The sequence below is a fragment of the Mauremys mutica genome, chromosome 4, assembly GCF_020497125.1.
Source record: "Mauremys mutica isolate MM-2020 ecotype Southern chromosome 4, ASM2049712v1, whole genome shotgun sequence".
Lineage (NCBI taxonomy): Eukaryota > Metazoa > Chordata > Testudines > Geoemydidae > Mauremys > Mauremys mutica.
This window is the reverse complement of record NC_059075.1, coordinates 112902708-112916004: the sequence shown is the minus strand read 5'-3', so window position 1 is coordinate 112916004 and position 13297 is coordinate 112902708. Positions and strand designations below refer to the sequence as shown.

The 13297-nt window shown below is 45.7% G+C and overlaps 1 protein-coding gene across 5 annotated transcripts in view; it reads left to right on the top strand.

The window, feature by feature from the left end:
* Positions 1-13297, top strand: part of LRRC56 (leucine rich repeat containing 56) — a 112313-nt gene that overhangs the window by 52163 nt on the left and 46853 nt on the right. For 3 of the 5 annotated variants that reach the window (XM_045012665.1, XM_045012666.1, XM_045012664.1), the window contains one exon: positions 2175-2235. The exons of the other annotated variants lie outside the window; for them this stretch is intronic. In XM_045012665.1, the coding sequence (XP_044868600.1) occupies positions 2175-2235 (61 nt within the window). The remainder of the gene's footprint in view (positions 1-2174; positions 2236-13297) is intronic. 5 annotated transcript variants of the gene reach the window in all.

The window sequence follows — 13297 nt, the reverse complement described above, 5'->3', positions numbered from 1 at the left end:
AGTAAGGTGACCAGATGTCCCAATTTTATAGAGACAGTCCCAATATTTGGGGCTGTCATAAATATAAAGGGAAGGATAACAACCTTTATGTATGCAGTAGCATAAAATCCCTCCTGGCCAGATGTACTGAGGGGGTTAAGAAGCTCAAATAACCTGGCTGGCACCTGACCAAAAAAACCAATAAGGAGAGAAGATACTTTCAAATCAGGGAGGGTGGGGGGACAGGAGGTTTTGTTTGGGCTCTCTTTGTTTGTTCCCTCTCTGGACTGAGAGAGAGACCAGGCAGGTAAAACAGCTCCTGAAAACATACCTGAAATAATACATCTAAAATTGCAGAAATTGTTAGTAAGGGCAAGGAAATGCATTAGATTATCTTTTGTTTTAGCTTGTAAATTTTCCCTATGCTAAGAGGGAGTTTTATTCCTGTTTTTTGTAACTTTGAAGCTGAGCTTAGAGGGGAGTCCTCTATATTTAAATCTTTTTATTACCCTGTGAAGTTACCTTCCATCCTGATTTTGCAGGTGTGATTCTTTTACTTTTTCTTTAAATAAAGTTCTTTCTTTAAGAATCTATTTGATTTTCAGTGTCCTAAAGACAAAGGGTCTGGTTGGTACTTACATTATTCTCAAGCCTCCCCAGGAAAGGGGGTGAAGGGACTTGGGGGAATATTTTGGGGGAACAGGGACTCCAAGTGACCCTTTTCCTGAATTTTTGTTTAAATCACTTGGTGGTGGCAGCAGTACTATCCCAGAACGAGGAAAGGAATTGTACCTTGGGTAAGTTTTAACCTAAGCTGGTAGAATATATGTTTAGGGGGTCTTTCATGCAGGTCCCCACATCTGTACCCCAGAGTTCAGAGTGGGGAGGGAACACTGACAGAGGCATTGTCTTATATAGGCTCCTATTCTTCCCCTACCCCGTCACTATTTTTCACACTTGCTGTCTGGTCACTCTATTGGGGGGGAGCAGTCTGGGATCCCTGCTGGTGCTTGGAGTGTTAGCGGGACTGGCGGGCTCTCTACCTGGCTCCTCGTGGCTCCCCAGAAGCGGTGACATGTCCCTCCCTCAACTCCTAGCTCTGCGCACTGCCCCCACCCAAGTGCCAACTCCACAGCTCTCGTTGGCCGGGAACTGTGGCCAGTGGGAGCTGCGGGGGGCGGTAACTGTGGGCGGAGGCAGCGCGCAGATCTAGGAGCTGAGAGGGAGGGACATATTGCTGCTTCCAGGGAGCCCCCGAAGATACACACCACCCATAGCCCTCACCCCCCCATGCCCCAGCTCTGAGCCCCCTCCCTCACTCACTCACCCAAACACCTGCTGCTGCTGTGGGGAGGAGGGGGGCAGTGACCTGAGACTGACCCAGCAGCGGCCAGTGTGGCTGGCCCCGGGGTTGCCTGAGCTCCTCAGGCAGCCCCCGGGTCAGCCGCACTGGCCTCTGCAGAAGTTCCGGAGGTCCCAGAAAGTCATGGAATCTGTGACTTCCGTGACCTTCGTGACAAACTTGCACCCTTAATTATAACATGATGGGCTTGTGACAAATAAGATGATACCTTTTGCTGATTGGCTCAAGAATCACATTTAGAAGACTATACAGTAAGGGGATTTCAGTTCCTCAAATGAAGTATGACTTGGTTATAAGAAGCATATGCTGCAATTCCATCACCAGTTATTATAGGGTAGGCAACAGCATATAGAGAGAGTTGTAGAAGAGAGAATCAAGAGCGAACTATAAAAAACATGGGGATATGTTGCACAGAGGGAGATAATGTAAATCTTCTTTAACTCTTTAGAATAAGTCATTATTAATCAATAAGGATATAGAATCAGACTGAGCAACACATGATCACCACCAAGCAAACCTTCTGTTAATGCTTGTTCTTGTCGGGAATGATGCCACGTGGTGCTTTTCAGAGGAGAGTTTCAAAGGTTGTAACTGTGAAACCACTGCAGCTAACATCCAAGCTTATACTAAGAGAATGTAGAGGCTGGAATGTTGCACAACCGAAATCGTGTCATTAACTTTTCAAACATAGTCTAGAGTGTTAGAGGTGGTCAAGACGGGTAAGAAGTGCATCTGAAAAATCTGTGGGCTGCTTGAGCTTGTGAGGTCGGGCATATGTTTCCTATGTTCTTCAACCAGTTCTACAAAATGATTCTTTATTCTGATCCTGCAGGTGCTTATCTCCCTAATCTAAGACAACTGAAATTGAACAACAGTTTACTTGTATCTGTGAGGTAAGAAAGAAACCATAATTGGAATAAACATGAGGAATATGACACCTTTCCTTTCCCTGTTTGGATGATAAATTGTTCATTTCTGCTGCCTTTATTCCTTCCCACCCCTTAAAAGCAGTGTAGGAAAATTCTATATTTGTCCAGTAACCTACAGATTTAGGGCCAGGACCTCAGCTGGTATGAATCAGCATAGCTCCAGTGATATCAATGGTGTTACACTGGTATACCCTAACTGAGGATCTGGGGTGAAATCCTGGCCTCATTGAAGTCAAAGGGAATTCTGTCTTTGACTTCAATGGGGACAGGATTTCACCCAAGTCTGTAGTGAGATGCGTTATCGTGGTGGGGTATATAAGCCCGACACTGGGACTGAAGGGGTTAAGTAGCCCTGCCCACCCCTGCTGCAGAGCATGCTACAGCTGGAGGTGGGGCTTAAAAGGGAGCCAGACAGCTCAGCAAATGCCTGGCAGGGCAGGGAGCGAGACCTCCAAAAGAAGCTGAGAGCTCCAAAAGAAGGATGTTCCGGAAGCCTTTCCCTGGGAAAAAGAGCCTGCCTTCTGAGCCCAGAGGGGTGGAAGGTTCCGTTACTCTTTCTTCACTACCTCGTGTCAAACTGTAAGACTTTGTTGGGAGAGTGGGCAGTAGGAAGTGGCCCAGGGAGGCAGCCTTAAGGCATTCCTGGGTGCTGGACATTGTTGCCTCTTACAGGGTCCTGAGCTGGGGTCCAGGGCCAGGGCTGCCCTACCAACCACCCTTGTTATGAAGAGCATGAAAACCCTCACTTCCAGACTCGCCCTTGGGGAAGGAAGGGGAGGGTAGAGACTTGGAAAACACTGCAGCTGGGGCTGGATGCCCGCAGGGGGTCAACAGATAGACTGATCCCCCCCCCCCCCCAGTTGTGAGGGCATGGGACCCAATATCTTCCTTGGAGCCTAATTAATGACCTGACCAGAGTGTCAAGTCAACACCCACCAAAAGGCAGACCCCCCAAGGGCATGAGAATGGCCAGTGAGAGACACTGGAGGCGGGGTGAGTAGAGACCTAATATCCTACACATTAGGTGACACCAACAGTGAGCACTGCCCAACACAACTTGAAGGAGAATGTGGTCTCTCATCCCAGGTCTTCTGTATGGCCTTGCGGGTGGGGGAAAGTATGGATATAGACAACTTGATGAAGTGGCGGATGGACAGCCAGCAACTACAGGCCTCCCAACAACAGCAGGAACAGAACCAGCTGTTTCAACAAATGGCTGCTCAACAGTAAGCAGCACACATCAACAGCAACAACAACAGCTCATCTGGGAGCTTGAGGCAAAACAGCAAGAGCAGCAATAATGCCTGGTCCAGTAGGTGGCAACCCTTTTACAACTGAGAGGGACTAGCACCCCAGCCCCAAAGTTTCTCATAAAACACACAAAGATAGGACTTCGGGACAGCCTGGATGCTTTCCTCTTCAGTTTTGAAAGGGTCACCACAGCAGCTCGATGGCCATCTGTACACTGGGCTATTTTGCTGGCACCTTATCTTACTGGGCTGGCTCAAGCTGTATATTGGAGCCTCCGCTCTGTGGATACGCAAGACTATGCACAGGTCAAGGCGGCTATTTTAGACATCTTTGATATCAGTGCCGAGACCCACTGACAGTGCTTTCACCCGGAAAAATTTCCCTGGGGCCTGACCTTGTGCAGCAGCCCAGAGCTTTAAAGAACATTGTTAGTGTTGGTTCCATCCCAAAAAGCAGACCAGGGAGCTGGTGGCTGAGCAGGTCATGCTGGAGCAATTTTCGGAAATTCTTCTGGCTGGGGGATGGGAGCAAGTGTTGCGGCACAGGCCTGAGACATTAACCCTCACAATACGCTGTCAGAAAACTATATGGCAGCTGCATGCCCAGCCAATGGAACACCCAGGCCTGAAGATGCTCATTAAGATCTACAGACTGTATAGGCTAAGGATCTCTCGGCCTGGCAATGAGAGCAAGCTCTGAGGAACCAAACACCAAGCCTAGTCTACCAGATGATCCACAGCTATGACAAGACCCCAGAAACCTGGTCTCACTAGGAATAAAGTGCTGGGGAAAAACCCAATCCTGAGGGAAGGCCCCCCCCTCTGACACCCATCTTCCCCTAGGGAAGTCAAGGGATAGGGCAAATCCCTTGATCAGAAGTTGTTTTTCACATGGACAGTGAGGACATTTCTGCTGTGATTGCTTCTTAATGGTTAGCAACTCTGAACAGGCATGGGCAGCTGATGCCATGGCTAGGAAAAGAGGCCTGATCAAGATATTAGTTCCTGTGTGGGCTACTGGGGTAGAAGTATACTTGGGGTGCAGCCAAACATTGATTAGGGAACAGCTAACAGTGTCCCCAAGGTTGCCTCCGGATCCTATCTACTTCCAGTGTGTTCATGTGGATATGTGCCCATATCCCACAAAGGAGGTACAGTCAATTGTGGGAAGAGTATGAGCACGTGTGGCCCATACACTAGATTTGGGCTGGGATTGGGAGTTCTTCAGGGACGTCATAAAGTCATGGGGTAATAACCCCCTGGAAGGGGCAGACTCTCATGTAGAGGCCCATGAGTCACAAAAACCTAAAAAGTTATCAGGAGTCGGAGAGACAGAAGATCCGAGCAAAGGGAGCTCCCGCAGAAGCAGTGCCCTCCCTGTATTCAGGAGAAGCAGAGGATCTCACAGTCCCTAGACTTAAACCTGCTGGCGGCAGATGTAGATTTTGTAACAAACAGAAGGATGACCCAATCCCGAGCAGGGCGTATGACCAACTTGCCAGCATAAATTGGTGAGATGGTAAATACATGACTGATGAAGCAGTGGTTTTTATTTGAACTCAGAGAGGAGATACTGTATCAGGTGGCGAAGGACCCCCAAACCAGAGAAGTAAGGAGTACAATTTCTTGTCCTGAAGAAATTCTGCCGCAAAGTGCTGCACTGGCGCATGCAATATCTTGAGGGGGACAAATGGGGCGAGAGAAGACCCTTAAAAGGGTGGCCCTCAAATTTTATTGGCAGGGGAACAAAAAGAGATTAGGGACTACTGCGCATTGTGCCCAGCATGTCGATGGACAGGGCTCCAAAAGTTCCACCATGGGCGGCGCATGAACCGCCAGCTGGGGGAGGCTAGCTCCCAGCCTCACCCCTTTCACCTGCAGCACTGGAGTCAGGCCTCAGAGCAGAAGCAGCGGCCTGGGGGCGGAGTGTGGGTGGGGCCATGCTTGGCTGTTTTGGGGTGGCTGAGCCTCCCCCAACCTATGATACCTGCCACCCATGAGCTCCGCTGCTCCCTCTCCCAGTGGTTGGAGTACCCTTTGAGAGGATCAGTACAGACCTGATGGGACCACGAATAGAGTGCGGCCAGGTACCAGTGCATTCTGGTGATAATAGATTGTCACATGGTGCCCAGAGGCCATCTCCCTTTGCTCAACCACTGCAGCTACTATTACCACCGAACTGATGAAGGTTTTTGCACAGGTGGGTACTGAAGGAGACATTGATTGACCAGGGGATCAACTTTACTTCAAAGCTAATGGGGGAATTGTGTGATCTCTTGAAAATCAAGGCCTTAAAGACATCAGTCTATCACCCTCAGACATGAGCTGGTGGAGTGCTTCAGTAAGATACTGAAAGAGATGCTTAAGAAATTTATGACCTTGGATCCCTGTCATTGGTAGTGATTGCTCCCACCTTGCCTTTTCGCCATCAGCGAAGTACCATGGACATCTATGGGGTCCTCCCCATTAAAGAAAAGAAATCTTTCTAATAAGTTTAGCAGATTTGATCAGACAGTTATTAAGAGAATGGATGACATGGAGCCCCATGATGTCATTTGTTTGGAGTCAATTTCAGGCACAAAATGCTCATTCAATCACAAATGTCCTTATAAATAGGGGCTCTGAGTCAATGGGAAAACAGTTAAACAAGCAGTACTTAAAAATGAAACTCCTCACCTTTCATACTATGTATTTAGTTTTCCTTGTCCCCTTATTAATTATTAGATACAGTATTTGTGGTTTAAATAAAGCCTGTTTTCATCCTGGCCCATCTTTACCTACTTGCTTGAAATGCCACATCACTTCAATCATTTTCATAGCAACCTGCTGTTAAGTCATAAACACAGGATTACAATTTTGCTGCAGGAAAAGATATGTGGTGAAAGGAATTATCCTGTTGAAACCATTTTTGCCAATATCTAAGGGAATATGGCAAATATTGCTTTTTGAATTATTGCTTTTTGAATTAAACTTGCATTCTAGTTTGCCTCAGTCAGAAGATCCCTTTTTAAACAAAACAGATTTCCCAAAATTTCTTGTCCATGATACTATTCCATAGTAGAGATTTTGTGGAATGTTTGAAGGAAATTGGACAGTGCATAAATGTAATATTAGGGTTCCAAAAATGTGGTATTTTTCAGTTCAGGTGTTTTGTTCTGTTTTTTTTGCCTGTAATGTTTCAAAACCGGCATGGCCTGGGCACTCAAAATGTGTTTTACTCTATTGCCCTTCACATGGACTGGTGCCTTTTGCTCCTTTTGGAGAGTTGGGAGGACAAACTAAGTATTAAAGGGGATTAATTGGAAGAGGGGTTTGGCCTAAGTTTCAGATTTTAAAAACTGAATTTGTCCCAAAACATGAAATTTTTTATCAAAATTGTTTTTAATTGGGAAAAAATGAAAATTTTGCCCAAAATGATTTTTTTTGTTTTGGGCAAAAAGCAACTTTTCCTCAAAAGTTTTGATGAAAATATTTCGACCAGCTCTATCAGTTTTTCATTTAGGCCCTGATTCAAGAAAGGATTTAAGTTTGTCCTTAAGTCCCGTTGACTTGAATTGAAGCTTTAGGGAGATTTTTCTCTTGTCTTTGTACTTGAGGAATCCAACTCCTAGCATGAAAAGATTTAACAGAATAATTCCTGACACCTGACATTCTTTTGGTCTTGGAAACTAGCAAGAGTTAGTCTTAAGTTTAGCAGTAATTTGATCAAATACAATTCATAACTGTTTTGGCATGGATATCTGCTTTAATATTACATATGACACTTGCCAGGCTCAGAAGTACCAGTAGAAGCCAGCCCACACCTCTTTTAAATAAGCATGTCTTCTACACGTCAGTTAAATGAAATTGCAGGGAGTAGGCAAAGGAGGGACTAGAACCTGGCAGCGTTCCCAGACCAGAATTCTGCCAGCTGAGTTAAAAACAAGCAGCTCTGCTAGTGCAACACAGCAGTGGCTTTCAGACATTACTTCCCGTCTCCAGCAGCCTGTCTTGGGATAAACCTGTAATACTTAGGAGCAAAGCCCACACAAGCACAGTCTGTCTACTTGAACTATATTTTTGGGCATCTGTATTGTGTCAATTTAATACCTGTTATTACAACATCCTAAAATAAGGTGCTATCATGGGAGCAGCTATGACTGCGATAGTTAATGTTGCATAATGGTTTCCATCCTAACTCTGTTTTTAGTCACTCATAACTGTCCAGAAATTTCACTTTTTGGGTTGAAATTTTCCATGCTTGATCCCTGTCCAAAAGGTGATTTTTTTTCTTAAAGAGCAAATAAGAGATTGTATATTTTTGAGTATGAGGATAGTGGGGGAGAAATTCACTTTTCTCATTATAAAAAATAATTCCTATGAACTTTTTTGAATAGCCATAAAGCCAGAATGGTTGAGAATAAGAAGCTGAAAGCTGGCAGAGGCATTTTTAGTGATAAATTCCAGATTGTTAAAGATAGACTGGACCACTATTAGAACAATGAAAATATGGTGAGTATATCATAGAAGTGTAGGTCTGGAAGGGATCTCGAGAAATCATCCAGTCCAGGCCCCAGCACTGAGGCAGGACACGTAAACCTAGCCCATCCCTGACAGGTCTTTGTCTACTCTCTTCTTACAAACTTCCAGTGATGGGGATTCCACAGACTCTCTTGGAATTAGAAATCGAACTATCTTTGCAATTAGAATTTTTTTCCGAATATCTAACTAAATCTCCCTTGCTGCAGATTAAGCTCCTTCCTACTTGTACTACCTTCAGTGGACACAGAGAACAATTGATCACAGTCCTCTTTAATACAATCCTTAACAGTTTGAAGACTGGAATTTTTTTTCCAGATGTTGCACATGTCTCTAATGTGATAGAAAGAATATCAGATACTATATTGTATGATATGACAAATAGTGTGTGGTCCTGTAATTAAAGACTGTATCATAATGCATGCACATGAGGAGGCATGATGCATATTGTTACTTTCCAACTTGTGTGCTTATCCAGGCAACCTTAAATTTCTCTTAATGTTTTTGTCTGGAATTTCCTATTTTTTTAAGATGGAAAATAATAAAAGCATTTTTTAAAATCTGACAACAAGAAAAGGCCACTTCTGGAAATCAAACCACTTATATTTAGGTGCATAAATGAGAATTTAGGAACCTACCTGTAGGTACCCATTTTTAAAAATCTTGGTATTTAGGTCATCTACCTCACTCTGGAGTTAAAGTTGTGAGTGTGATTGTGAGGAAATAGAGTATGTTGGAATTGAAAAGGAGTTTGATGTGGAGCTGAGGAATCATTTGGGTAGGCTGACGTTTCATTGGTATGGCTCGTGAGTTGAGGTTGATTGTTGGCTTAAAAGGTGATTTCCTGGAGTTTTTATGATTCCATTGGTAGGGAATGCAACTGAGCAGCCTTAGCCATAAATTCATGAGTTGTCTTTTTTGTGGGGGTGGTTTATAAAGTTTGCATTACTTTGGGATACCTCAGAATGGAAGGCACTATATAACTGCAAGCTATTGCTATATACCACATAGGTGGACAATAAATCCCAATTTATTTGTCAAATATCTGCATTTTTTTCAGTTTCAATGTTTTTCCTACAGACGACTTTACTTTTTGAGAATATAGTATATGAGGAAAAGGAATTAGTTTGGGTCCTTGTTAATTTGCTACATTACACTGATTTTATGAAGTTCTCACTTATTACCTCTATCCTTTTCATATCAGCCAAGAAACTCTAGATTTATGAACTGATAATTAAGGAAGAAACATGGAACCTATTCTGAAGAGTGTGAGTTAAAAGACTCTCTTTCACTGTTTTGTGATGACACATTACTTGTCTTCCTAATGATTACAGCAAAAAGAACTATATTTCAAAACTAATGAGCTTTCTTCTAGTTTGGCTAGCAGCCTATATGTTTTATCTAATAGCTTTCATTCTAATTTCAGTGATGAATAAAGAGACTTGTGTAAAATGTTAGACATTTGCCTTCTTGGAAGGTGCTTTTTTTTTTTTTTTAACAGAAGTTGATTCTTGGTAACTTGTGCCCATAAGTTTATAGCACAAGCAATAGTTAACCAGACTGAAAACTCTGCTCTACCAGCTACTGCCCACTACCTCCCATTCAGTTGTAGGGGTTGTACCTCACAAGACAGCTGGGCTTCTCCAAACCTCACTCTTGCAGTTCCTTACAATAGAGAACTAACATCTGCTGCTTGGGGGCTGAAATTAATGTTACTTGCACGTATGTGGTTTAACTGAGACGGGAAAGGTGGGTGCACATCAACATAGAGCTCAGAGGATGTGGGAGGGAAGTAGGAACAGAGCAAAGATAATGCAGAACTCTGTAATCCAAATACAGACACATTTAAAATGTGTCTGTGCTGCAGTCTGTGTTGCATTCAGTTCTGGAGCTGGCCATGCACAACTGAATGAGAGGAAAGTCATGCTGGTGCACTACTGTCCAGTAAAAGTTGCAGGGAGACGAGGAGGTGGCAGTCCTTAACTAAAGGCTCATTCCTTCAAGGTTCAGAGCACTACAACTGTTGCCTGCTCTTACATGCAGGGGCGGCTCTAGGCATTTTGCCGCCCCAAGCACGGCAAGCAGGCTAAGGCAACCTGCCTGCCGCCCTCACGGCGACCGGCAGAGCGCCCCCAGTGGCTTGCCGCCCCAAGCACGCGCTTGGCGTGCTGGGACCTGGAGCCACCCCTACTTACATGTTTATCAAGAGTTTCGTGAAACTGGGTGTTTATCTTAAAGTTTAGCTGCTGGAGGCAAGTGATTACATAAGACTCTCCACATTCTTTTTTTTTTTTTTTTAAAGTAAGTCCCTAGCCCTCATGGCTGTGGAGAAAAGCCTGAAAATGTGATGTGAGTGCACCCTAAAGACTCGGAGTGAAAATCTGGTCCCATTGAAGTCAATGAGAATTTTGCCATTGATTTCAGTGGAGCCAGGATTTCACACTCTGAAACCAAAAGGCAAATAAAAAGACGACAAATTTTATTGGTTTTGTATGATTTTGTTTTTTTAATTTCATGATGTGTAAGCCAATCTGATGATTTGGGGGGTGGGGGAGCCTGACTCATGATTTTTCAGTGCTTGGAATAGACAGTATTCCTCTCTGGCCCCAATCCAGCAAAGAATTTAAGCACATGCTTAATTTTAAATGCATGAAGAGTCCTGCCAACTTCAGTGGAACTACTCACATGCTTAAAGGTAACCATGTGCTTAAGTGCATTGTTGGAGAGAGTCCAGAGTACTCAGTACCTTGCAAGATCAAGTGCTAGCATATCGGTTACAGAAGCTTGAAGTATCAGTGCTGTGAAGTGGGATAGTGCAGTACTGCATAGGGAAGGGGTGGGCAAACTTTTTGGCCCAAGGGCCACATTGGGGTTGCAAAACTGTATGGAGGGCCGGGTAGGGAAGGCTGTGCCTCCCCAAACAGCCTGGCCCCCGCCCCCTATCCGCCTCCTCCCACTTCCCGACCCCTGACTGCCCCGCTCAGAACTCCCGAGCCATCCAACCCCCCTACTCCTTGTCCTCTGACCGCCCCAACCCCATTCACACCCCCGCCCCCTGACAGGCCCCCTGGGACCCCATGCCTATCCAACCCACCCTGTTTCCCACCCACTGACTGACCCCTGAACCTCCGCCCCATTCAGCCACCCCCTGCTCCCTGTCCTCTGACTGCCCCCTGGGGCTCCCCATCCCTTATACAATCCCCCGGCCCCAGCCCACTTACCACTCACCATGCCGAGCAGAGCATGCAGAGCAGCATGTCTGGCTGCCACGCTGGCCAGAGCCAGAAATGCTGCCGCTGTGCTCGGCAGGAGCGTGCAGCTCTGCCGCCCAGCGTGCTGCCCGCACAGCGGCGTGGCTCTGCAGGGCCGGGGCGGGGGACAGCGGGGGAGGGGCTGGGGGCTAGCCTTCCCGCCCAGGAGCTCAGGGGCTGGGCAGGACGGTCCTGAGGGCCGTAGTTTGCCCACCTCTGGCACAGGGGGATAGAAATCCCATCCAAATAAGGGATATTTGGGACAGGTACCTTTGAAATGTGGGCACCATTCTCCCCAGTCTGGTTTTCTGCCTGCTAGCTTTCACTCATATCTTTCATTTCCATTATGCCGCTACTTCCTGTTCCCCTTTAACTTTTCCATGTTTTGGGATACTACATTTGGTACATAATTTAGATGCTGTACATACATACAGTAATCCTTATGCAACAATTCTTAGTGGTGGCCTCAAAAATAAATCTCTCTGGATTCTTTTAGAATATGAAAGTTCCAAAATTCTAAAATGTTTTGTAAAATCATTTTCGTTTGCTCTTTTTATTAAAGATAAGTATAATTCTTGACATCTGACTGTTACTATTTATTTGCATTGTTGTAGTAGTTGAGAGGCGAGAGTGCCACTGCATGGAGACAGACTCACGAGCTTTCCGCGGGCTAGCATGCTACAATAGCAGCATGGAAATTATTTATTTTATTAATTTAGCAGCAAAGATGCAGAGCAACTCAGAATAATCTCACTGCCCCTCTGGCTCTTGTCTTAGGGCTTGGCTACACTTACAAATTTGCAGCGCTGCAGCAGGGTGTGAAAACACACCCTCTCCAGCGCTGCAAATTGCGGTGCTGCAAAGCGCCAGTGTGGTCAAAGCACCAGCGCTGGGAGCGCGGCTCCCAGCGCTGTCTGTTATTCCCCACAGGGAGGTGGAGTACGGACAGCGCTGGGAGAGCTTTCTCCCAGCGCTGGCGCTTTGACTACACTTAGCGCTTAAAAGCGCTGCCACGGCAGCGCTTTGAAGTGTAAGTGTAGCCAAAGCCTTAGTCCTTGTCTCCAGGGCTTCTCAGTCCTTACATCCTTCCCCAGCTGAGGCGTCTCTGCAGCCAACTCCTGCTTGCTGAAACTCTCCAGCACAGGCTCTCTGCCTGACAGGTGCAGCGGACGCAGCCCTGTCCCAGGCTCTTCCCCATATCTGCCCCTCTCCTTGTTATGATAAACAGCTTCCCAACAGGGGAATCATTGTATGATCATGGGCTTGAGCAGCTACACTCATGTGAAACCCCGGGTAAGAAATTGTTGAACCCTGGGTCCCATCTTGAGATTCCAGCATCTACACTGCTTTATGGGGGCCCAAATCCAACCATCCATATCCCAGGCATTCTAGTGCCCTCCCAAAATGTGGCTGCTCTAGCCCTTTGTTTGGGGTGGAGTGTGGGAAAACTCCACAGTCCACCAAACTTGGTTGTTCAGAGGACAAAGAAAGTTGGCCCGTTGGATTATGGAATACTTTTCACAGATTCTCAGAGCGCGAGTCCAGTGAGGCTGCATCTACACTGCAGAGCCATAGGGCTTGAACTTCTAGGTCCTGGCTTGACTCAGGCTCAGACCCTCTACCCGCCGTGGAGTCCTGGAACCCTGGGTCCAAGCTCTGAGTTAGTGTGATTTGTGTGTAGATGGAAAGGGGGTTAGGCTTGAGCTTGAGTTCAAATCCTGGGCGAATGTTGCAGTAGAAATACCCTTTAAGAACTTTACTTTCAGGGAGTGTTTGAGGTGAAAGGAATATATGTATGCTGAGGAAGAAATAATGCCTGAATGTTGCACTGTTTTGGTTCTCTGTTTTTATGCTCACACCCAGAACACTCTTATTTACTCCACTGCTTAAGCTCATGCAAGTCCATAATTTCATAAATATTTTGCGACCCCAGGTCACAGTGTGAATGGGAGGTAGGATATCTTGCCCTAGATAATTTGAAAAAATGGTTCATTGAACCATTTCTTT